The sequence below is a fragment of the Thunnus albacares genome, chromosome 20 (assembly GCF_914725855.1).
Source record: "Thunnus albacares chromosome 20, fThuAlb1.1, whole genome shotgun sequence".
NCBI lineage: Eukaryota > Metazoa > Chordata > Actinopteri > Scombriformes > Scombridae > Thunnus > Thunnus albacares.
The window spans coordinates 2631146-2655812 of NC_058125.1; the positions used below are offsets into that span (position 1 = coordinate 2631146).

The following is a 24667-nucleotide window of genomic DNA, read 5'->3' on the forward strand; positions in this document are numbered from 1 at the left end:
AATGTTTTCATGTTTTCTGGCCATTATTCAACAACATAACTCAGGAACAGAAGGGGAGATTGTGACCATATTTCACATTTGATCAGATACTGAATTGGAATTGGACACTAATCTTGGTGCCATCTTGAAAGGAGGAGTCTGCACAGACATGGATGTAAACTGCAACTTGACTGGTTGGCGGAGGCATACAACCGTGAGGTGGTATTTTTATTTTGTTCTATGCTAGATGCTCATCACAAGTTCCCAAAGCCCAAGGTGATGCTTAAAATTGCTTGTTGTGTTTCACCAACAGTCTAAAAACCAAAGATATTTATTAATCAACTAATTGTTTCACCAATCCACACACTTTTTAGTGTCAGTATGTACTCTGAACACCAACAGCAGCAGCAGTCACCAGGTTGTGAGTCTAAAAGGAGGAGACAGGGAGACCCAGCACAGAGAGAGAGAAAGAGAGAGAGAGAGAGAAACATTGCTCTCTGCTCTACCAATGGGCTGGAATGGGTAGCTAAAGGATGAGAGGAATGTGACTGAGAGAGAGAAAGAGAGAGAGAGAGAGTGTGGGGATGTCAGCAAATAGACCCAAGGGAGAGAGAGAGAAAGAGAGGCATGGCAGGGTTGAGAGGAGGGAGGACTATAGTTAGACAGCAATAAAGATAGGCAGCCAGAGCCAATGCTGCACTATAGTGCCAGCATGGAGGGGGACACACTGGATCTCTTAGCAGCAGCGTGGGATTGTTTCCAGCTCTAAAATCTGGTCTGACAACAAATGCCTTCTCAGCTCAACTGGTCCAGCAACAGAATTCAACATGGTCTGGGATGGATTCCCCTCCGAAGTCCAGCAACGAGCCAATCTACACGTCAGCAGCAAACTACTACTTGAGTGAAATGTTTTTTCTGTCAATTCTACTCTGAAAGCTTTGAAGAGGACCAGTTCAGATCTGAGAGGGCAAACGCTGTCAGCTAATGCTGCCAGAATAGTTAGGCTGGGACCGATGCTGTTTCACAGCCACAACGCAAGGATGCCATTAAAGCTGAAGAATTCCGCCTCTGTGAACTGGACTCTATGAAAGATGAGAGAAGACAAGAAAAGGTCGAGATTTATCAAATGGCTGTTTTGATCACATGAATTTGCCTTAAATTCAATAGAAGAGGACTTAGTCGAACCCAGATTGGTAAAAAAAATGAGGACTAGCTCAAGACAACATGATAGAAAACTGGATGAAATATGACAGAACTGTGTGCTTTCATTGGCTTTGGACAGGATCATCGTGGCTTGACCCCTTATCTCTGAGACCTACGAAACACAATCCAATGAGCTCAAGGGAAGATATGAAAGAACAGAAGCCAAATCAAACTGAAGGATTACAAATTTACACATTGAGGATTGGTGTTGTGCATCCATAGTGCTGATTGTGACACTTGGGTAGTTGTCTCACTGTGTGGAAGTGTGTTTTCCATTCATTTACCCTCAATTGCGATTGTTGTTCAATCACTTCTGGCCATGATGAACCGAGCAGAGATTGTGCGTAGGTGACGGAATATCTTAGTCACTGGGTCTGAAGCCTTGTGACCCCCGGTGTGTTAGTGTGTGTTCACTGCACATACAGTACATGTGCCTGCGGATGTGGAGGTGCTATGCTGAGGGTGTCAGGTGTCGCACCAGCTCCGTTGGGCCATGAGTGGCGTTTCCAGTGTTCTGTAGGAGTGGACTGTAGCGACGCTGAGCCTCGCTGTATCTGGCTGGCAGTGTTAAGGGGTGTTTCACCTCACTCCTCACCCTGGCAGACCCCCATCACATCACCAAGAAGACGGGGCTCCCGGAGGCTCATACAGCGCCATCGCTTGTGCTGGGTAAGAGGGGTCCAATATTTTGCCAAAGAAACTGGGATGACATTAATCTGAAACATGTCTCAGATCATCTTTGAAAACTCTTTGAGTTTGAAGCCAAACTAATGAAATTCTTTTAGAAGCAGCAGATCACACCTCTTTAACAGTAGGGAAGTTCTTAAGAAAACATTGAGTAGGTAGATGATAAGGAAGGTTAAGGTCTCGGTATAGAAAGTGACCACATTGACTGTGAAGTACAGAACTGATATTTGATATAATATGGTTGTGTTGTACTCCATTTGTTATTGAGGCATGTAAACACGATTTTCTGTGTATTTGTGCATCTAATCATAGTCACAACACATTCTCTGCACTTTTTTCAAAGAAACATCTGACCAATGACACATGACATATTTTTATTTCTTCATTGTGCTGAGTTATTAGATGTGCAAAATTGCCAAACACTGGTCGTGATGCTCCCTTTTAAACCAAAATATGGCTTTCAATGGAATTTTGATCCTATGCTGGAATTACGCTACTCTATATTTCTGCCTTTTGACGGTGTCACTGTGTCAGATTAGTCAACCATGGAGTCATAAATAATTGCTGTGTTTCACGATGCCCATATCTTTGGGTCAGGCCATTATTAGGCTGATATTGTGTCACCTGATCCCATCTTTAGACCTTTCTGTTGATTATAGGGATTATAGAAGAGCTCATAGTTGGACCTAATGGATAGGCACTACCACTTCTAGGGGACAATCTTAATTCAGGCTACGTTACAGACAGTAGAATGTATGCTGTCATGACAATCTATGGTGCTTTAAGTAATCTTTTTCTCCCAATGGCAAAGCAATTGTAATGCTAAAAGGTGGTTTTTAGAAAACTTGTCTGTAGATCATCCCTGACTGATTTGGTTCTGAGACTATCTGAGGGTCTCCATTGTGAAGCTCCACTGAACACAAGTACAGGAAAAGATAAATATTTAATTACACATTTGTTATTCTTTTATTTTGCCAAGGAAGGCATTTTTTCTGAATAATAGAAGCTTATAGAGTTATGTCTTTGGTCAGTAGCTTACTGCTAGCAGTTTGTTATTGCAAAATATGCCTCAAGAGTGTGATTCAAGCACTATTTTGCAATGATGACCAGTTCTGTGTATTGTACATATATCTGCTAAATATAACTAACATTTTATTACCAAACCTCTTTAAGCTGCATTCATCATCTTATGAAGCCACCTGGGGGCAGAACAAGCTGCACATCACACTTACATTTAATATATTATGGCCATATAAAGTTGTTTTGACTGATTTGTTAGCAAATTGTTACACATTCAGCAGACACAGACAATATTATCATTCAGTTGGAGTTGTGTTCCTGGTGACCTGACAAATGTAAGTCCAATAGTCCCTCTCCTTTTAGCTCTGGTTTGGTCTCCACCAACTCCTGAGAAACATATCAGTCTCTTTAGGTTAAGGTTTTATCTCTGACATGTGAAATGTGGACAGTGACTGTGAGAACTCTCCAAGTGCTCATAACTAGACTGTAAAAGCAAGTTTCCGAATGCAAGTACCTTTGCTTTATGTGCAAACTTAACGTGTGAGATAGAACAGTCCTCACTCGAGTACAAAAAAAGTATGAAGCAAGTCATCCCCTCAGTAGTTATTCAGTTGTGTTTGTTTTTCTGTGGTATCAGTCATGTACGCTTGACCAGTAGTGACTGTTGGCATTGCATCCTTACACATAGCAGATCTACTGCAGATCTAAAAACAGCCGTGGCTGTCATCATTCTGAGGGGTCTTCACATCTCCTGTCTGATCTGATCACTGTGGACAGGTGTACTACCTCCGGGATGCTTCCTCCGCCATCTTGCTTTAACCTTTCCTGTCCGCTCTGATCAATGCAGGAAGAGGACACCATTATTGAGTGTCCTTGTCTTTCTCCACCATGTAGATATCCTGGTTGTATTATGGTGTGGTGAGCCAAAGCTGAGGTCACTGCTGTCAACTTTAGGGCAACTTTAACCTGTGTCAGGATAGGAAGTGTAGAGTGGAGCTAATGAGGATGACCATCACCATCCTTTAATCATCTACAATTTGGAGGAAGATTGAGCACGTGGTATTGGATTCATTCAAGTCTGTGTGTGTGTGTGTGTGTGTGTGTGTGTGTGTGTGTGTGTGTGTGTGTGTGTGTTTGTGTGTGTGTGTGTGTTTGTGTGTCTGCCTCCTGTAGGTGTTATGTAATGTAGCACTGTGGGGGCCTGTTGACTAGCAGAGGGGAAGGGAGACGAGGCTGATGCCCTCTCTACGCACATAGATTCATGTGGTTTTATATAAATCTTGTGTGTGTGTGTGTGTGTGTGTGTATGCATCCGTGGGTGTGTGTGTGTGTGTGGTTGTGATTTTTACATTATGTGTTCAAGTATGCATCAAGGATCACACCGTATCCAACACACACTGCTTGTATGTTTGCATGCTGGTAGAGTGAGTCTCTCAGCTTCTGGTATACAGTATACTGTGTGTGTGAGTGCATGTGTGTTATTACACAGAGAATCTGTCAGTTTGCATTATCTGATCTGTGTATGCAGGGTGGATGTGTGTCTATTTGCATTGTGTCTCTTTCTCTTTCAGTGCGGCTCACTGCTTTGGTCTGAATGTCACTTATTTCAGTACCCAACAGCACTAAATCAAAAAAAGCCAAATGAAATGATTGGTTCATTCGATTAAAACAAGTAAATTGAGTGAGCAGCCCATGTTAATGATGAGCTATATTTGAGTGTGCACAAATAAAAAGCCCTTGTTGTCTTGAGAGAGCTACACAATCAGGTCGAGTGTTGAGGATCAGGTGAGGACTGCTATCTAGGGTAAGAGGGAAAAACCAAAAGTCTTTTGAGGTAGAATGTAGCGTACATTTAATTAGTCGATCAAAAGAAAATGAATCTGCAACAATAAATCGTTTGAATCATTATTCAGCTTCTTACATGTGACAACTTGCTGTTTCTCTTTGTCACATATGACAGAAAACTGAATATTTTAAGGTTTTAGAATGTTAAAGAAGACAAAACAAGCAAACTGTATAGATTACCTTGGGTTCTGAGACATTGTGTGTTTTATCAACTAAATGATTAATGGATAATGAAACTAATCATTTGTTGCAGCCCTACATCTGCTCAGTGCATTTGACCTATGTTTAAATTAGCAAAGGCAAACCAGTCTTTATTCAGAAAATATAGCTTATAACACTGTATCAGCATTCATTTAATGTGTTAACAACACATACAAAAACTCTTGTGTTTTTGTATGTGTGTGTGTGTGGAGAGAGGAAGGTCTGGATTGGGAGAATGGAAGGTTTGGACAGGATTTTCATAACCTTTCTTCATCCCCAGCATGAATAAAATGCTGAAGTTCAAATGCAGTTTTTAACAAACAGTCCCATAACGGAAACCCACAGGTCCCTCTCCGCTTGCCTTGAAGAGGCCTCTATTTCTTTCCCAGCCAGCACCTGCTCACAAGCTTGACAGGGTGGTGAATGAGAACTGAGACAGTATATTTTGGTCATGTTTTGGAGAAAAGGATTGGCACGTAAACACAGAAAATTAGATTTTTCTGCAGTCAAAAGAAAAAAAAAACTATTTTCTTCTATCAACATATCTCACAATATGACATATAAAACAAATGAACTGATATTCAGTGCAGTGAACTGCGTTTCACTGTTACGCATCACATCAGATAAACCTCTTCAGGTTTTTAATCCAGTGTACCGTGTGCCAATACACTGACTCATGTCACAAGTGAAGGGTTTGGCAATATGAAACATAACTGACAGTTAAGCTAACTGGTACATTACTTTTGAAGCATCTTCCAGTCGTCTGCCTGTATGAGTGTAATGAAATGACGGTGAATGAATGAATGTATCAAAACATGCTGTATGGGCGCAGGGTTGTTGGAGTTCACTGCTCCGCTCTGCTTATGTTAGTCTCTGGGTCATGACATAAGAAGTGTTCACAAAATACTTCACCTTCGTCTTGCAAAGCTAATTATTAAATCCACAATGTGCCCAGATACTTGCCTTTTTGAAGATGAACTATAAGATAACTAGCACTGTCCTCACAGTTCAGTTCCACATTTATTTGAGGTATTCAGTTGGTTGCAACAGGATTTTTTAAAGGGACGTCCATTTTTTTTCAGTAAAGGATAATGTCAATGTTAATTTGTTAAATTATAGAAAGAGGTTAATGTACACATACTTGCACTGAGTCCTCAGGCTGTGCACAGAGCTGTGACACAGAGAGAGCTGGCAAAAAAATCACACTGTTCAATAAAACACACCCAAGCATGTTGGCATTTCACACTTAATGCCTGTGTCTGTCTTTATCTATGTGTGTGTGTGTGTGTGTGTGCGAGACAGAGAGAGAGAGAGAGAGAGAGATGTAAGCATGTACAAGATCGCACCTCTGTGTTTACATTCATTCATGTGTGAAATGTCACCTGCAGAGATGTTGGAAGATGAGGAATGTGTACCCAACTATCTCTTACACATATAGAAATGTCAGTGGGAAGAAATCCTCTGTGGTTCCATTCTGTTTGTGGAGCCTGATGGTGAGGATAATATATGTTATGTAATGTCGTAGGATTGAAATTAAGATATTTGAAATAGATGCTTGAATTCTGGACTTTCACTCATTTTGAGTCGAGTTGCTAACTAACACCGCTTGTCAGCGTTTTGATAAGAATTGATATTAGTGTTATTTGTTTGAACATATAAGGGAAAAATGAATCTCCATGGGCATCAAATGATCTAAACTGATTGGCTTCCCTCTCTGGAAAGTGTGTGTCTCCTCCCTGGTGTTACTTGGAACTATTCTTGGAGGCGAAGGTTTCCCTAAATCACGCCTGCGAAGGGCTCGGCCATCCACTTCCTGTCTCAAGAAACAGACTTCCTGTTGTTTTCATAACTGGCTGAGTTTGGTGTGAGTGTTTTTTTGTGTGTGTTGAATGTGTGTTGGGTATATTCATATTAATGATAGTAATGTGTGCCAGTGGGTTTGCTGCTAAATAGAGGGTGGTGTTCAAAGTTTTTTTTTTCCCTTAAAAACAGTGTTAAGGTTTCGTTTTTTGTTTTTTGGAGGGTTTGTCCATAGACAATTAGAGCTGTGACTGCTAGTCAATTAGTTGTCAACTATTAGATTAATCGGCAACTGTTTTGATAATCGATTAATTGTTCTGAGTCATTTTTTAAGAAAAAAAGTACAAATCCTCTGAAATCACCTTCTCATGTGTGAATATTTTGTGGTTTCTCTATGACATTTTCTATCAACTAATTGATTAATCAAGAAAATAATCGACAGATTAATGTACAGTGAAAATAATCAGTAGTTGCAGCTCTATAGACAACATGAGGTGACTGACACATCATCTATGGCTTTGAACTGTGTGAATCATTATTTCAAAAAATGAATAACTGTGGTAGAAAATATTTGGTTCTTTGATATAAAGTCAAAGGTAGAACCTGTAGAGAAGGCAACTACGACTCCTACGTTGGATTCTGACAAGAAACCATCAATCACAGAGCTTAAAATTGAGGGCAGAAGCTAAACATTGGGCCTTAGCTTCAAACAATTTGCTTTTGGATATTGGCTTAGTTTTGATGAATTCAATTCAATTGCTCCTTAACTGCATAAACAAAGTTTTGAATTGAAGTTTTAAATTTGCTACCACTTCAATTCACGCCTCTGACTGGCTTCTCCATGGCAAGGACGGCTGAGACTTATGGGTATTGTAGTATTTTTTTATTTTATCCGCCATGCCAAACTGACAAAATATGGTTTCTCTAAAACTGGTGTACATAACATAAACCCAGAGGATCGTTGCATTATCTGGAGAGGCTTGTGTTTCCATGTGTGGTAACAGTGAGGATATTGTTGAAAGAAAATCTCACCTCTTTTGCCCCATAGAAATATCAGTGGATGTTTATAGTCACTATAGTTTATAGTCCTCCCTTTGTCTATTGTTCATATGATTTTCCAGATCTGCATTTATGAGCCCTAATAAGTTCCTGTTGTTGTGCAACTGTTATTAATAGAAGGTATATATTTTTAACTTCGCCATTGTTGGCGTGAGGTAATAAATGTGATTATAGGTGAGTTGGTTGAGGAAAATAGAGACAGGAAGTCTCTGAAAAATTCCTGGCATTGATGGAATTCTGCCCTGGCCAATGGAACACACGCCCACATCCACCAATATCCACCCACACTTCCCATAAATGAATTCATCTATGTCTGAATTCACAGTTGCACATGCAGGTTCAGTGAAGTACCTGAACATGATAGGATGTACTGTCTTTTCGGTAAAGTTTGTCATTTTCTACCAAGAGGAAAGGGAAAGCTGTTGTAGGCGTTATTGATCGAAACATTTTCTCCATCTTTTTTTCTTGATAGGCTAAAGGGCGGAGAGATGGCATGGTGTCGTCCAATGAGAACAGGCGCCGGCCGCTGTCGTCGGGTGAGGTGGAGGGCGTGTCGTGGCAGGGCCCACGGACCATTTTCCTCCAGAAGAACTCGCAGGGATTTGGCTTCACTCTGCGCCACTTCATCGTCTACCCACCAGAGTCTTCCCTCCACAGCCTCAAGGTAAGCTTCTCTCTGGTGTTGGACTGTGCTCTGGACTGTGTCCTTTATATGTTAGGTACTGTACATTTGAGTAACTTTAGTCATTTAATAGAATCTCAGCTTTAGGGCAACTGGACGCCCTCATGGAATCTTCAGATTTCAACTTCATAATCTGAACTGTTGTATCAAAAGTCAGGTCTGCCTGTTCAACAGATTGCTTTTATGAAAAAAAAATCTACATCCATTTGACCAAAAGAACAGTAAGGACAGTGGCTCAAGCAGCCAGTGGAGAAGAAGCGAGTACAAAAATGCTGCTTTCTCTTTTTCTAGGGAATTTTCCCATAAAGAACCATGTAATTTAGTATCAGTTAAGGTTTTGGGGAAAATGGAAATTTCTTTGAAAGAGCAGCTCCATTTGAACTCAAGTAAAACGAAAAATGTAAAAACATCTGAATTGTGTGCTGGCCTGTAGACACATTTTGTCATATTCAGCTGACCTGCTAGCACTGACTACAAGACTCTACTACACTACACTGGCAATTAATTCAAAATAATTTGAAGTGTACATTAATACAGTATAATTGTGAGCAGTAACGAATTTGTCTGACCAGACATGATGTGAAAATAACGTGTAATAATAACATAGTTTTACACAGTTTTGTACATTACATCATAGTCATAGTAAAGCTTGTTTTAGACAGCACACAGACAACACATGGTCTTATAATGGATACAAGAGTAGACTAATCTCATGTAATGGGCCTTCAAGAGCTAATCTGCTTAACTAACCTTTTAACGAAAAGGTTAAACCTATACCACATGACAGGGTCATGAGGTCAAGAGAGAACTTAAAGGACTGTGACACATTTTGTCAGTCCGCAGTCACTTTAGTTAGCTATAGTTATTATGTCATGGTTGTCAGCACTGGTTCTGACCTCCACTTGAGACTGGAAGCCTGGCTCTGTCATAAAATACATCTACCAACACTGCTATAGATGTTTTATCTCATTTGTTTAATGCATTCACCAACAGAAATGAAAATGATGTACATTTGTGATTTCAGAGGGAGCTTCAGTGAGTGCTGGAACTATTTTTTGGTACAACAACAGCTGGGCACAGTGACTGTGTACAGTTTCCTGGAGCCTTGTTGTCACAGTAACATTTCCAGGTTTGGTACTTACACACTTGTACAGAGACCACACTTAAGTCAATGCTCACAGTTGTATCTGGCAACCTCATTGTAGCTGCACAGAAGCACTGAGCAGATGGATAAGCTGTTGTTTGTCAAGAAATACGTCCAGCATGTAACTCCACCTAAAACCTCATGTTTTTACATTTCGGTTCATGTACAAATTAAACAAACAAGATAAAAAGCTTTAGAGGTGTTGGTAAGTCTAGCTGCTAGCTGTTTCTCTCTGCTTCCAGTCTAAGCTAGGCTAATCTTGTTCTCAATTTACTATTTAATGCTGTGCCATAATGGCAATATCTTGTGTGTATCATAAGCCATGCTAGCAGTGTTGGTCAGTTATTGGATGGACTGTCATGACATTTTGTACAGAAATTCATGGTCCACAGAGGATGAAGCCTACTGACTCTGGTGATCCTCTGACTTCATTTTCTAGCTCCAGCATGAGGTTGACAATTGTGGTTTTAGGTTAAAGGGACCTATTATGTTCATTTCTAGCTCTATAAGCTCTATATTTGTAATCTGGGACTCCACTAGAGTAGCTTTGCATGATTCACAGTTCAAAAAACTCCTTATTTATCTTTTAACTGACTCTTTATGCAGCCCCTCAGTTCAGCCTCTGTCTGAAACAGGCGGTTTTACCTCCTGTCTCTTTAAGGCCCCCTTACCGATGAGCCTACTCTGTTGTGATTGGTTAGCTTCCAGAAGCTGCATCACAGCCAACTTCCGGCCACTCGGCAGGCAACGTAAATAAACTATAGTAGTAGGATTTTCACTTTTTTGTCGTTCTTTACTCAAAATGTCAACTTCTCAAATACATGTGTACGTGTTTGAGCTGGAATCCAATCCAAAGTATGCAAGTGAGCAACACAAACAACAAACAACAACCTTAGCAACAAAGGCTACAGAATAGATGGTTGTTTACGGGCATGCCTGATGATCTGACATCAGCTCATCAGCAAGGTAGAAAAAATTCAAAGCAGGTTGAAGCCCTGGCTTCTGACTTGCGTTAACCTCATGTTTTCAAATTTTGACTATGTTTAACATAGATATCTGATATCTATAGATATCATAACAGTATATAAATAAGAATAGATCCCCTTAAAATGTTGTGACAACAACTGGATGCATTTTCATGAGATTTGGTTCAGACATTCACATCCCCCTCAGGTTGAATTTTGATCACTTTGATGATCCCTTAACTTGTCATCTGGCGCCAGCATCAAGTCAAAATTTTAATTTGTCCATTTTTATTTGTACAATACTGCTATGTGTTTATCTAAGGTGATACAGGCCCTACAGCTTCACAGACTTCCACATACTGTCATTTTCTACAGTATGTCATGTCCGTCTAGCTTGGAGAGAGGCTGGTGTAGCAGCAGTGTGTGTGCAGAAAGCCCTTTGTGTGTCCAGGTCAGGAATGAGCTAACTCAGCGAAGCATCAAAGCCTCCAGACAGGCCCAGCCAGCAGGCCTGCCTGCCAGACAGACAGACAGACAGACAGACAGACAGACAGACAGACTGGCAGGCAGTGAGACAGGCAGTGAAACTGACAGGGAGTCAGTATGTCAGTCAGTGAGACAGTTTAACAGACAGTCAGGGAGACATTCAGACAGAGTCAGGTCAGTAATTCCACAAGATATTTCTATAGTAAATCAGACAGTGAGACAGGCAGTCAGGTGGTGAGACAGTTCCTCAGATGGTCAGTTTAACAATCAGTCAGGCAGCTGAGCAACACCCCAAACTGCCCAGTCAGCTGCAGTCACTCCAGCCTGGGAGTGGAGGGTTGGAGTGAACGTGAGATGAGCAGCGCCCCCCTGTGGTCCTCACCTCCTCTAACACCTGCACTGTGTTTCTCCCACAGGATGAAGAGAATGGAAATGCAACTGGAAAAGGTGAGTGTTTGATGTTTCTGCTAATTTATCTGACATATGCTCTCTGGGAATGTTGATGAATTCAGGTTCTAATTTATATAAGGAATCAGTCTCTATTGTATCTATTGTGTTCTGTTCTATAAAGCACAAGGGGTGTGTGTGTGTGGGCGGGGGACTCGTTGTTTCCAACGTGTAGGTGGAGCTGATTCAGCTTTGTGGGTTTTAGTTGTTATTTTCAGTACAGGAAAAGTTTGCCCAACATGATTCTATATGTGTGTGTGTGTCAAAGCAGGTTGTCAGCGCTCTCGTTTGGAGCCAATGGACACCATCTTTGTGAAGAGTGTCAAAGAAAATGGCCCTGCCCAGCAAGCTGGACTGTGCACAGGTAAAACACACACAAGCATAAACACACACACACACACACACACACACACACACACACACACACACTATCAGTTAGGAAACAGATGAGGATATTCAATATCTGCAATAAGCTCAGTTGCTGACTTGGTTATATCTGTAGGACAGGACATCCAACATACGGGCTTAACAAATATGTTATTCTTGATGCATCATGTTTCATATATAGTCACATGCCTACATGTACTCCTATAGAATCAGCACCATCAGAGCTTTCTCTGCACAGATACTACACATGCTGCACATACAGTATCATGTTGATAGAGGGTTGCTTCCTGTTCTATGCTGACATGAGGACAGGATTTAAAAGAGAAAAGGTGCCAAGCAGCATATACAGTACCAGTCAAAAGTTTGGGAACAATTTCTCATTCAAGAGAATGGGAAGTGTGTCCAAACTTTTGACTGGTACTGTAGATCAGTGTAAATTCTGCATAAATGTTTACAGGGAATGTACAGATATCTTAAAACCTCATTCTCACTACTGGAAACCAAGTTGTGTTCTTTTTTTCCATTTTTAGACAATTTAAATTGAAGAAATAAGCCATTACTTTGCTATGGCTACACCTGATAATCACTAACACACATGCAACTCATATCTCACCCTTCTGAATGTGTATGTACTTCAGGGGACAGGCTGGTGAAAGTAAACGGGGAGAGCATTCTGGGGAAAACCTACTCTCAGGTGATCGCACTCATCCAAAACAGGTAGGAGACTAGTGTTTATAAATCTCATTTTATGTTCACACCAGACCTGGCTTTTATTGATTGTCTTCATATATCTTGATCTTTTTTTGTAGTGAAAACATTCTGGAGCTCTCTATTATGCCAAAAGATGAGGATGTGTTGCAGTTGGTAAGTGTGAGTATTATCTTTCTTCTTTTTTCTCATCTTTCCTTTTTTTCACCTTGTTACTGCATGAAGCCACAGCAGCTAGCTAGGCTATGTTAGTAATAGCAAGGATTGTGTATCTATATTATAATTCATCTCGCTACTTATGAAGTTTAACTTTAGAAATTTGAAATAGTGCATGAGCTGAAAGGACTATACTATTACCAAAGGGCAAATAGTTTGTAAAGATACAGATGTTATAAAAAATGAAAAGAAGAAGACTAACAACCAACACAATTTTTAAACATGAAAGTATATATATGTGAGCCATTTTTAAAGGTTTACGTCTGAGGTAGGAAGCAATGAGTTTGGAGCTGAGAGTCACAGACAGGATAGAAAAGTCAGAAAGTATTGAGAGACATTGTTGGTTTAGGTCTTTATATGGAATTCATTATTAATAAGAAAAGTACAGGATGATACCAGCCTTAACCTTTAAGGGTTTATTAAAGTCAAATTTACACTGGAACATGTTTGGATTTTTTTAGATACAGCAATATGTAGTACTTTTAATAAAGAAAAATGCATTCAAATAACATTAAAAGCACAATGAAGAAAATACAATAAAATTAAAGCAGACAAAAAACAGATTCTGTGCAGTTACAGAGCAGTGATAAATTGCCCCAAATTTAGTAAGGGAACTACAGTTCTGGTGTTGATTGTACATTGAGGATTTTACTTATATATGAAAAAAGGTAGAAAGATTACTGCATGGTGCACGCTGCATCTGCCTCAATCTTCCCTCTAGCTGCTCCTTCCATCTTTGCTCTTTCTTCCTCTCTGTCATGTTTAACATTGCCTTCACCCTTCCTGTTCTCAGGCGTACTCCCAGGATGCCTACCTGAAAGGCAATGAGCCATATTCAGGTGAGGCCCAGAACCTCCCTGAGCCGCCGCCTCTCTGTTACCCTTCCACCAAGCCCGGCTCCACTGCCCCACAGCCCAGCCACAACCTCCAGAGTCCCCTGGACAACTGGCAATGCCGATCTGGCCACACCACCTCGCCACTGGACAACCGCCCCCCTGCTGCTTCTACCCCCACCTCCGGCTGGTCCGGGGGTCCTGAGGAGACCAGTGGTCATTTTGCCCCGCCAGGGCGGCACCGTGGCCGCTCCTCGTCGGCCATCAGTGCGCTGGACTTTCACTTTGCTAACCACAATGCTGCCATCGCCTCTGCAACTCTGCCTCCACCACGGAAGAACAGCCTGCCGGCTTCTGCCCGCGCTCACACCGATGCCCTCTGCCACCAGGCTTTGTCGGACTGGTACTACAGCCAGGCTGAGGCAGCCGAGCACATGTCTCCCCGCCACCGCAGCATATCTCAGGACCGTTTAGCGGAGCTGGGGCTGGGGTTGGCACTTGGCCCTGGACCAGTGCCCGCCTCCACAACCTCTGCAGAGCAACGTAGAAGAGAGACCCTCCTGTACCACCACCAGGCGGCAGCTGCTTCCCATGATTCCTATTGGCTGGGGGGCTGGGGTGGTATATCAGGACCAGGAAGCAGGTCGTGCTCAGAGAGCCTGCTGGCAGCCTATGCAGAGTACGAGCACAACTATGGGCGTTCTGTAGAAACACTGGCACAAGCCTCTGCACTGGTCCCACCACGCTCCGAACAGTCTTCACAAGGCTCCCAGATGACAAAATTCAGTGAGCAGAAAGAGCAGAAAGCCTCAGGAGGACATCAGCAGCAAACCACAGTCACGGCCCCTATCGCAACCTCTTCCACAGTGCCTCCAAGTGGCAGGCAGTCAGGTCAGCAGGTAGCTGAACCCCAAACAAGGCGAGTAAAAGAGGAAGAGTTGGTGGGCTACAAAAGCTACAGTCCTTCTTTCTCCCGCAAGGCTGGCCACCTCCTCCAGCAGGCGCAGTCCTTCAGAGAGCCCGGCTACACCGTCCCTCACCTCAACTGGAGCCCCGGCAGCAGAAGCAGCCCTGCCGACAGTGATGGAGGGATGGTGCCCCGGCCCCAGTCCACCCCAGCCCTGTCTGCATCAGAGGAGGAGAGAGTTCGGCTCGGGGAGGACAGGGAGGTCATCTCCCCTATCTCCCTGAATCAAGAGGTGGTCCTGAGGCAGAAACCACCTTCGGGCCGCTGGACCCCTGTTCAGACCCTTCGACATCCCAACTACACAACACCTGTGGAGTCACCTGAGCCCCCTGGTTTGACATCTTCACCTGGGACTCCCTCTCCTGTCTCTGGGGGGCCAGGCCCCAACCGCAGGGTCAATGGTAGCCTGGCACAGCATGCATACGACTCCCTGTCCTCTATTCCCTTCATAGGTTAGTGACCTTCGCTTTAGAGCTTGTAGCAACTGACTTAATATAGCTTCCAGATGTCAGATCTTGTCAACACTAACAAAAATGAAAATTTATCAAAAATGTCCTGATAATACAGTGGAATATACTGTATTTTACTTCTAATTGGTTGTTTTGTTACAACTACTTTTAAAGTTTGAAAATTTAACATGAGTACATGTGTCAAGCACTGAGAGACACAGATATGTGTATTTATTTTGATGTTGGTTGCTACAGAGCTTTCCAGTCATAGACTTAATTTATGAGCCTTTAGTAGCGCACCAAGAAAGTTTCTACCCTCTTTCTGTGTTTCCATCCTCTTCAATGTTTTCGTGTGTCTATACCTGTTTGTGTATGTCATATACATGTCAGCATAATGCCTGTACTGTCTGTGCATTTAGTTCGTCAGTACATGTTTAATATTGTGTTGATGTTAAATGTGTTAGTATGTTTTTGAACCTCTATATTTACAGTGGTTGTACACTGTAAATAAGCAACATTAGATGGAGTTTTATTTCTAGAAACATTTCTCAGGAACAGAGCTGCTATGGAGGCAGAAATAATCTTATAGGTTCAGTCACTGAGTCAAATAATGTCAGTTTTGCTGGCTAACTTAACTGCAGACTGAAGCCCAGTGAAAAACGGGTGGGGCCTACCTTTATCACTACAAGAAAACATGCAATCTAACTCAAATTGCTATCAATGCTACTAGTCCATAATTGTGAATATGAATGCCACACTCAAAAATAAGTCTATTTATTTCATATGTTAAGATATTTAAGACTATGTTACTGGTATGCCCAATAGTTTATGACTGATGTTAGCTAATGTCAGTAAACTTTGCTGGGTAACTGATTTTACTTTGTCAGTTCACTGACTTCATGACTCTTCTCTACTTGTGGTACTGTTATGCAGCATTCACACCAGGTCTGTAGAGTGGGAAGACCGGAAAAAAACACCTGTTATTCAGATTTGGGAGCATTTTTCAAAGATGGTTACCCTCACTGCTAGCCTTGTACTTACACCAAACAAATGGAGTTTACACCTAAATTAGCTGTTTTAAAAAATCATGTATCAGTGAAACAATGTAACACTATAGTTAATTAATATTTGATTAACTGTATTGACTATATTAGTGTTAATATTCGAAGTTATTAGGGGTATCTGTTCGTTTTCAGCCATTTTTCCACCCATTTGAGGATGCTTCTGTGCTTCTTTTTACCAAGTGGGATACTATGAGACTTGCATAAGTGTTTTTCCCACTAGGCCGCTTGGAATTGCGATCTATACAATACGATGTGAATATGGCAGTACACTATGTTTTAGCACAACACAGGTCACAAAAGTACCATGCCTCAGCAGAGACTTGGTTATTGTCGTTGTGCTTGTGGTCATATTTAACTTGGTCAGGTCCCCTAATAATGATGTATTTAACTCCCTCTGTGATTCCTCTCTATAAGAGAACATTTCTGCCTCTGGACTAGCTCCGCCTCAGAGAAATGTTTCAACAACTAAAACACCACCTGGCTTATTTTGTCTTGTCAGTGTTTAATCCCTCATATCTCACCCTTGGTTGCTCTGATGATGACCTTGCAGATGAACCCACCAGTCCTAGTACTGACCAACAGGCCTGCTATGTACCAGCCTGCTCTGTGGTGTCCAGTTCCCAGGCCTCCACTATGGCCACTCTCACTTCCACCTCTGTCTCCCCCACCCTGTCCTCCATCTCCCCCTTTGTCCGACTTCGTTCTCAGGACTGCAGTGAGTCTCACTCACCCACTCTAAATACTGAAAGGGCTAGACCAATATACCGTGTGTTCTCCAGTATGCTGGGATTAAAGTTCCCAGAGGCCATTGCCAGTGTTTTGTGTCAAAATGACAAGTGGCTATGTAATGCTTAATAAAATCAGCACACTGATATATTTGTCTAGCCTTAGACTCAGACTCATCTTGAAGGAGTACAGTGACATTTACAGTCAAAGAATTCTCAGCATTTTTTGAGAAAAATGTTTGCCAAGAGTTCATCATTTGATGATAAGGACTTAAACTTATAACTTAAAGCCGCTATGTGTAGAGTTTGAATATTTCCAACTTTGGTGGCTCACTCATGGTGGTATCAAAAAAGATGCTGTGGCACAGTTAAGAAGTGGGAGGAGCCGCTGGTTGCAGAAGTTTACCACTGTAAACTCCTACTTTAAAGGTTTCTTTTAATGATACCCTCTCTGTTTCACAACACAGAAACAAAAGAGTCTCATGTATAGTTTAACAACCATAGGGTTATGTTGTGGTCATCAGTTTTAATTACTTTCTTCTTAGTTTCTGAGAAATTATGTTTTGGTATTTTTGGTATTTTGGTTTGGTACAACAGCTCTAAATACTACAATACCCATGAGCCTCAGCCACCATTGCTATGGAAAAGAAGGCGCACATTCAGAAATCTCTGTCGTTGCATTTGTTAACACTGAATAATACTTATTCGTCAATAATCTTAGTAGCCTAACATGAACTAAAGGTCAGAGTATTCCTTAAATATATGTATGTTAAACCCTGTAATTCATCCACCTGGCTAATTTCATATTAATAACTCAATTTGACAAATCACTTATTCATGTTGACTCACCATGTTGTCAGTTCACATTTCACTATCATACATCACATATTTTTTTTTTACTCTTTACTGTATGTCTTTCTCCCCCTCTGGTTTCCTTTTTGACTCGTCTTGTGTATTTTCAGGCAGTATCAAAGGTCGTCGCTCCTCTTACCTGCTGGCCATCACCACCGAGAGATCCAAGTCATGTGATGAGGGTCTCAACACCTTCAGGGAAGAAGGCCGTGTTTTCTCGTAAGTCTGGACCTCTGGAGACACTTTAAAACTTCATTGGCAAACACTGTTTAGACAGTGATTTAGGAGAGACAGGGTCATGTATATAAAGCTGTATATTGTAGCTTTAAGGTGATTTAACACTAAGTTATCACAGTAAAGTCTCTTCTCTTCTTTTTCACGTTGGTTGTTATACACACTGTCTAAACTGAACTCATGTTGTTTTACACTTTTGTGCTTTCTGTTCCACAGCAAACTACCAAAAAGAGTCAAGAGCTTTTTCATTGATGGGGTGAGTATATTACACGTACCTCTCTATTGTCTTCATTTTCCAGTGACCCAGTAAACACCGTCCAGTGTGCATCCTTTAATATCCCTACATTGTGTTTTAGTCTCTGGAGAGCTTGCGAGCCCAGGAGGACGCCCGTTCCAAGCGCCACTCCACCTCTGAACTGGGAACCATCACCTTCAGTGATGTTCGCAAGGAGGGCTGGCTGCACTACAAACAGATCCTCACAGAGAAGGGAAAGGTACAACACACACTGCTTATACATGGACTGCTCCCAAATGTCTGTAAAACTTTCCAATCTGACACTGCACGTTTGCAGTTTACAGTGATAACAGCAGATTAACCTCTTGAAATTTGTGGGTTTTTTTAATGAAACAGTGGGTTCTTGGAAGCACCCTGGTAGCCAAGTGGTTTCTATACATGCCTCTAAACTGCAACATCCTCGGTTCGATTCAAGCCAGGGACCTTTATTGCATGTCATACCCATCTCTCTTCCCTTGTTTCCTATCTGCAACTTCACTGTGACTGTCTTACAAAGGCAAAAATGCCCAAAAAAAGAAACAGTGGGTTTTTGACTGCAGATAAAAGTAGTCAAAAGCAGCCTCTCATTTTTATCCAGCAAATGTCAGTTTTGCTGACTAAAATGTCCACTGTGGCTAGCAGATTTTATCAGGTGTAGCTACCTAATGTTAGCTAATTAACATTAACTTCATGAGTTAGTTGAAAACTTGATCTCTGGCTGATTTTTTAATGTATTCAGCTAACTCATATGAATATCAGAACCATGCAAAAGGGTGTTAAATATGCATTTCATGGCTACATATATGAAGTGGAACCTGCTAAACCAGACAGTCAACTTGAGTCCACCTCTGCACTCACATGGCGTACTCTTCTAGCTGCAACATACAGTATATCTAATACACTCTTGATTATAGCTGTGCTCTGCTCTTTTGGTTTTTGGAGTGGACAACATACATTGGATACGGTATCTCTCTTACTACAGCACCATGTACACCACTTCAACATTTGGGGAAATATAAAGATTGACAGGCCTGCTGTGCCTAGTTACAGTTGCTAAGCTGTGATTGGATAATAGCTGTATGGGTGAGAGTTATTTTATGTTATTTTGAAGCTTTTTATTAAAGGCTCAATGTGCCTCTGCTCATTGTAGAAAGTCGGTGGTGGCATGCGGCCGTGGAAACGTGTCTTCTCCGTGCTCCGTTCCCATTCGCTCTTCCTCTACAAGGACAAGCGAGAGGCCGTCCTTCACGGGGCGGGGGCGGGGTCCAGCCAGGACGAGCATCCCCCAGTCAGCATCCGCGGTTGCCTGATTGACATTGCCTACAGTGAAACTAAGCGCAAGCATACCTTGAGGCTGACCACACAGGACTTCTGCGAGTACCTGCTGCAGGCTGAGGACAGGGACGACATGCTGGCCTGGATCAGGGTCATCAGGGAGAACAGCAAGACTGACAATGAGGTTAGACCAGACCTAGTTCATCTTATACAATTTACAGAAACACACACATACTGAACTCATTTCACCACTTTCCATTTATTTCAGGAGATTGGTTTCTCAAGACAAGCTCTCATCAACAAGAAGCTGAATGACTACAGAAAACACAGGTCAGTATGGTGAATTATATTTAGTCTTTGCTTGATCACAACTGTCCCTTACTTTCTGTGTAATTAGGAGTCACTGTAGCTCTGGGCTGCACGCTTGTCACAAACAATAATTTGAACTGCAGTTTCCAAAAAGCTACAATAAGAAGGCAGTTGACATTTTTACATAAAACTGAGGTCATCATAAGATCAAGACCTGAGGAAGAATACAGAGTGCCTCTGCCCTCTTCTTTACTGAAATTCTTTGTATACACTTTGTCAAAACAATAACCTTTAATCACATGTTTTTGATATCTGACTGTCGTTTGTCTCACTCTGTGCAGTCTGACAGCTAATAAGCCGGATTCTTCTCCCAGAGCTCACCGCATGATGCCTCCCTTCCTCTTGGCTAAGACTGACAACACCTCAGTGAACCGATCATCTAGAACTGGTGGGTACAAACATGGTTCTGCTCTGCTCTGTGTCCACCAAAGTACAAACTGCTGTTGGTTTAAAAAAGCTAAGTCTTGGTATACAGAGTGTCAATTAGCATTTCATTAAAATCTGGTATGGGATAGTTATTGATGTCAATTTTCTGTGTCCATACTAAGTTATATTTTTCATGTGGATTTAAATAACCAATTTAAACGTGAGTCTATATTTGTGTGTGTGTGTGTGTGTGTGTGTGTGTGTGCACTCAGATGACAACAAGGCGCTGTGGGGCATCAATATCATGAAGAAGACCAAGAAGACAGGCAGTCCCAAGGCTTTTGGTGTGCGACTAGAGGACTGTCAGCCTGCTGTCAACCATAAAGTAAGCCGCTGTGTTCTATGATGAAATTTAAAAAGAACATCGACACCAGCAACGTGATTCATAGCATCAAAAAAAGAAAACGACAGAGTTGATTCATCCTTTTAGTCATAGGGTTCAACATTTGCTCTTCATTTTCACACGCATTTTTTTCCATTTACACTGTATCGTGTACAGAGAAATCATGCGCTTGATTTGGTTCCTTTTTCCTTTTTATCGAGTAATATACAGACTTCTGAGTAAACTGGGCTATTTATAGTTCTTCCTACTTGTCATAGCAATTATTATGCAAGTGATAAAGAAACTCAAATTCAGTTAAGGAGCAGTAACAACACATATATTTCTGTTTTTGGCAAATCCAGTGGATAGACTGCAATAGCCTAATAGCCTAATGAAGAAATGCATATCCTGGCTCCAGCTCTGTACTTACTTACTTAGAGTAACAAAATAGTCAGTTACTTGACCTTCAATCTTTTATTATTATATCATTATATGACTATTAATATGACTATTAATTTATTATTAGGATTATTTTGTTAAATATGGATCTTCTTACTTCCACCCTAACATTCAATCACACCCTCCTGCTTTTGTTTCTTATTCCTCTTTATTCCCTCCATCATGTTTTCTGCATCCATCTACTTCTCTTCCTCTCTTCCTCCTTCTTTTCCATCACACTTCTCGCCTCCTCTTATCCTCTCCGCAGTTTGTCCCTCTGATCGTGGAGATGTGCTGCGGTGTGGTGGAAGACACGGGTCTGGAGTACACCGGCATCTACCGGGTGCCAGGGAACAACGCTATGGTGTCCAACCTGCAGGAGCATCTCAACAAGGGCATGGACATCAACACTGCTGAGGAGGTGTGGAGGGCATGTCTGTTAAACTGTGGTTTTACTTTAATACCAGGAATTGTTTTGTAATATTAGGGGTGTTGCTTTTATAATTCTACACCAGAAACACTAAATCTTTCCCCCTCCTGTCTCCACAGAGATGGCAGGACCTGAACGTAATCAGCAGCCTGCTCAAATCGTTCTTCCGAAAACTGCCTGAACCACTGTTTACTGATGGTGCGTCCAGTTATTTGTGTATCATGAATCATAATGAACATGTATAATGTATAATGTAAAATTAGATTGCTAATTGATTGTTTTCTTAGTTTGTAGAAAGTTTGTAGAAAATTTTTCTTTTACTTCAAAAATCTGCTTGTTAGTTAAAGATGTCATCTGCATGTGGAAATGACCATTATATTTTTAATTTTCAGACTTTTGTAATATTCCTGGTTTTTCATTTTTCACACACCTTCTCTGTCAGACAAATACAATGATTTCATTGATGCCAACCGGATAGAAGACGCAGAGGACCGACTAAAGACCATGAAGAAACTGGTATGTGTTGAAAAGTTGGCAGAATGCAGAGGAGTGAATATAAATTACAGTTTATTGAAATGTGTTTGTCAGAGATTCATTTCTTTATAAAATCAAATCCACTTTTTTACAGCTAGCTCTCTTTTTCTTACACACGTGTCTTGCTTCCTTACAGATTCATGACCTCCCAGACTATTATTACCACACTCTTAAGTTCCTGGTGGGCCACCTGAGGAAGGTGGCAGATCACTCTGAAAAGAATAAGGTAACTCTTCACTAGATTTACTAGAACATTTGCACAACCTGAAACATGGATCTAACTTTCATGTTATTTCCAGATGGAGCCAAGAAACCTGGCTCTGGTGTTTGGTCCCACTCTGGTGAGGACGTCAGAGGACAATATGACCGACATGGTCACCCACATGCCTGACCGCTACAAGATAGTAGAGACACTTATCCTGCACGTAAGAACCAACAGCTGCCTCCTCCAATGCAAGAAATAATGCACCATTCGTAACAAGCCAGTCTTGTATTCTGTCTAAACACCATGCAGTGATGCTGTGTCTATTTACTTCAACAGTATGACTGGTTCTTCAGTGAAGGAGAGCTTGACAAGGAAGAGAAGGTATGTATGACAACAGCTGCGGCTCTGTCAGTGCAAAGAGCTGAGAACGTGAATATACGAACTGTTTGAAGTCACATGCCATCACTTGTACTTTTTTTTCGGTATGCTTATGTGTGCGTGTGTGTTTGTGTGTGTGTGTGTGTGTGTAGACCCCAGATGATAAGCGGGACATGCAGCCTGTGCCCAATATTGACCATCTACTGTCCAACATCGGCAGGCCGGGTATGCCAGGAGAGGCATCAGGTGAGGAGGGAACTGAAGCAGCGCTGGCTTTAGTTATATTCTCTGTGACATTCTCACAGAAATACATGTCAGTTATGAGAGGATCAACTTATCTATGTAATCAATGTATAGGCAATTCAGAGAAAAACTTTTTCAGATATTCTCTGTTTTTAGCCCAAAAATTTGCTGTGCTTTTAAAGATAAAGAAAACTTGAAGAATACAGTATCAACAAACAAATGTGTAAATGATTAAATTCCAAAAAAACAGTGAATCTGGAGCATTGGGGCCCCCTGAGGGTCTGGGTTCCCAGGGCCCGACCCAGAAAGTGATATATTTTATGTTTGCTCAGAGCTGGTTAACATAGTTAACATAGGCAGTGATAACTATGTACCAATAATCACTTTTTAATAACTGTGTGAACTGCTTGTGTAGGTCATGTAGTGCAGTATCAGACCTGGCTAGAAGCGTTACCTTGCTAGATCATAGTATTTATGCTCAGCTAGCAGAAATGAGCAGGTAACATTGTAGTTATGAGTAATAATAATAATAATAATAGAATAGTATAATGCTAATTGAAATTCTAATGCTTTGCAACTGTTACTGTGTGTTCACACCATTTAAGAGGCGTTGTAATTACATACAAAGTCATTGGAAAAATGCAATAGACGCAACTGCATGAGTTGAAAATGTTTCAACTTGAGCAAAATCATGCATGTATCCCAGGCTTTATGAATCTGCTTCATAAACATAGACTGAGCTGAACACAAACACACACACTCCCATAGAATCAACATGGTTGGTGAGTCCATTGCTAGCTAGCCAACTGCCAATATTTGTATAGTTGGTGGCAAATAAACATTAAAATTTGCACAGATGTCTGAACACACTTTTTAAGGCTGCATTCATTGATTTTTTTGCCACTTGGGGGCAGCAGAACAGCAGACCTTTTAGCTCTGTTTTGGTTTCCACCAACTCTTGAGAAAAATATCTGACTCCTAAGCTAAATGCTTCACTTTGTTCACCAGCTAGTCTCTAACTCTGCCTGTTTGGTGCTGGGCAGGTATAATACAGAGGGTTTATCAGAAATTTTTAGCCGAAAACAGCTGCCCATTTCTGCCAGAAATGATGCTGATGAGAGTGGAGTGTGAGGGCTGTGAAACCAAAATAATGATCTGAAAGATGCTAAAAAGCCCCTAAAGAGCTGAGAGGAAGTGCAGTGATGAGTTAGCTTTTGTCTTTGTTCTTTTCTCTGAACCCTCCAGTAGATCTCCGTCTGTACTTTTTCTCCAGCTGATATGTTTCTCCGAGTGGATACTCATGATATTTTACAACTTTTGTCTCAATTTCTCTTTTCTGGACCTTTCTGCACTACTTTTCTGTAGCTGAGACAGTGGATCAGCCTCTTCGGTAGGACCAGGTCTCTCTCCTTGTGTGTTTGTGTTTGGTGTTTCTGTTGCACTTTGTGTCATTTTCTCATTCATTTTCTTTCTGTCAGTCTTGGTTTTCCACCAATGTATCATCACTCCTCTTTGTTGCTGATCTCAAAGGTGAACTCTAGGCATTTTTACAACGTCAAGTGTATTTGTTTCCCTGACTTTTTAAGCAAATTCTCTGATAATGGCTAGAGTTCTCCTGAAAGGTTGCAGTGCCAGTAGTGTGTGCTGTGATTAGCAAGATATCGCACCTATGTACCACTCCTAACACTACTACCACCACTTGTCCAGAGATAACATGATTCTAATCCACATTTTATTCCTTTCAATCAGATTCCACCACCAGCGATTCACTTAAGTCAAAGGTAAGCAAGAAAAAAATCTCTTACTTGTTCTTCATAAAT

General features: G+C 41.4%; 1 protein-coding gene across 9 annotated transcripts in view; it reads left to right on the top strand.

Annotated features, from left to right (window-relative positions):
• The window catches only part of LOC122971093 (rho GTPase-activating protein 23-like), a 70962-nt gene that overhangs the window by 42898 nt on the left and 3397 nt on the right, over positions 1-24667 (top strand). For 2 of the 9 annotated variants that reach the window (XM_044337567.1, XM_044337561.1), the window contains exons 2-23: positions 8267-8458; positions 11488-11518; positions 11787-11882; positions 12544-12622; positions 12715-12775; positions 13623-15081; positions 16693-16857; positions 17830-17938; positions 18170-18209; positions 18310-18447; positions 19378-19686; positions 19771-19832; positions 20153-20259; positions 20510-20622; positions 21326-21478; positions 21607-21685; positions 21930-22003; positions 22158-22247; positions 22321-22446; positions 22563-22607; positions 22757-22850; positions 24597-24628. In XM_044337567.1, coding sequence (XP_044193502.1) covers positions 8267-8458; positions 11488-11518; positions 11787-11882; positions 12544-12622; positions 12715-12775; positions 13623-15081; positions 16693-16857; positions 17830-17938; positions 18170-18209; positions 18310-18447; positions 19378-19686; positions 19771-19832; positions 20153-20259; positions 20510-20622; positions 21326-21478; positions 21607-21685; positions 21930-22003; positions 22158-22247; positions 22321-22446; positions 22563-22607; positions 22757-22850; positions 24597-24628 — 3654 coding nt within the window. Of the gene's footprint in view, positions 1-8132; positions 8176-8266; positions 8459-11487; positions 11519-11786; positions 11883-12543; positions 12623-12714; positions 12776-13622; positions 15082-16692; positions 16858-17829; positions 17939-18169; positions 18210-18309; positions 18448-19377; positions 19687-19770; positions 19833-20152; positions 20260-20509; positions 20623-21325; positions 21479-21606; positions 21686-21929; positions 22004-22157; positions 22248-22320; positions 22447-22562; positions 22608-22756; positions 22851-24596; positions 24629-24667 lie in introns of those variants that run through there. The other 7 variants (XM_044337565.1, XM_044337563.1, XM_044337562.1 and 4 more) reach the window with 7 other exon arrangements.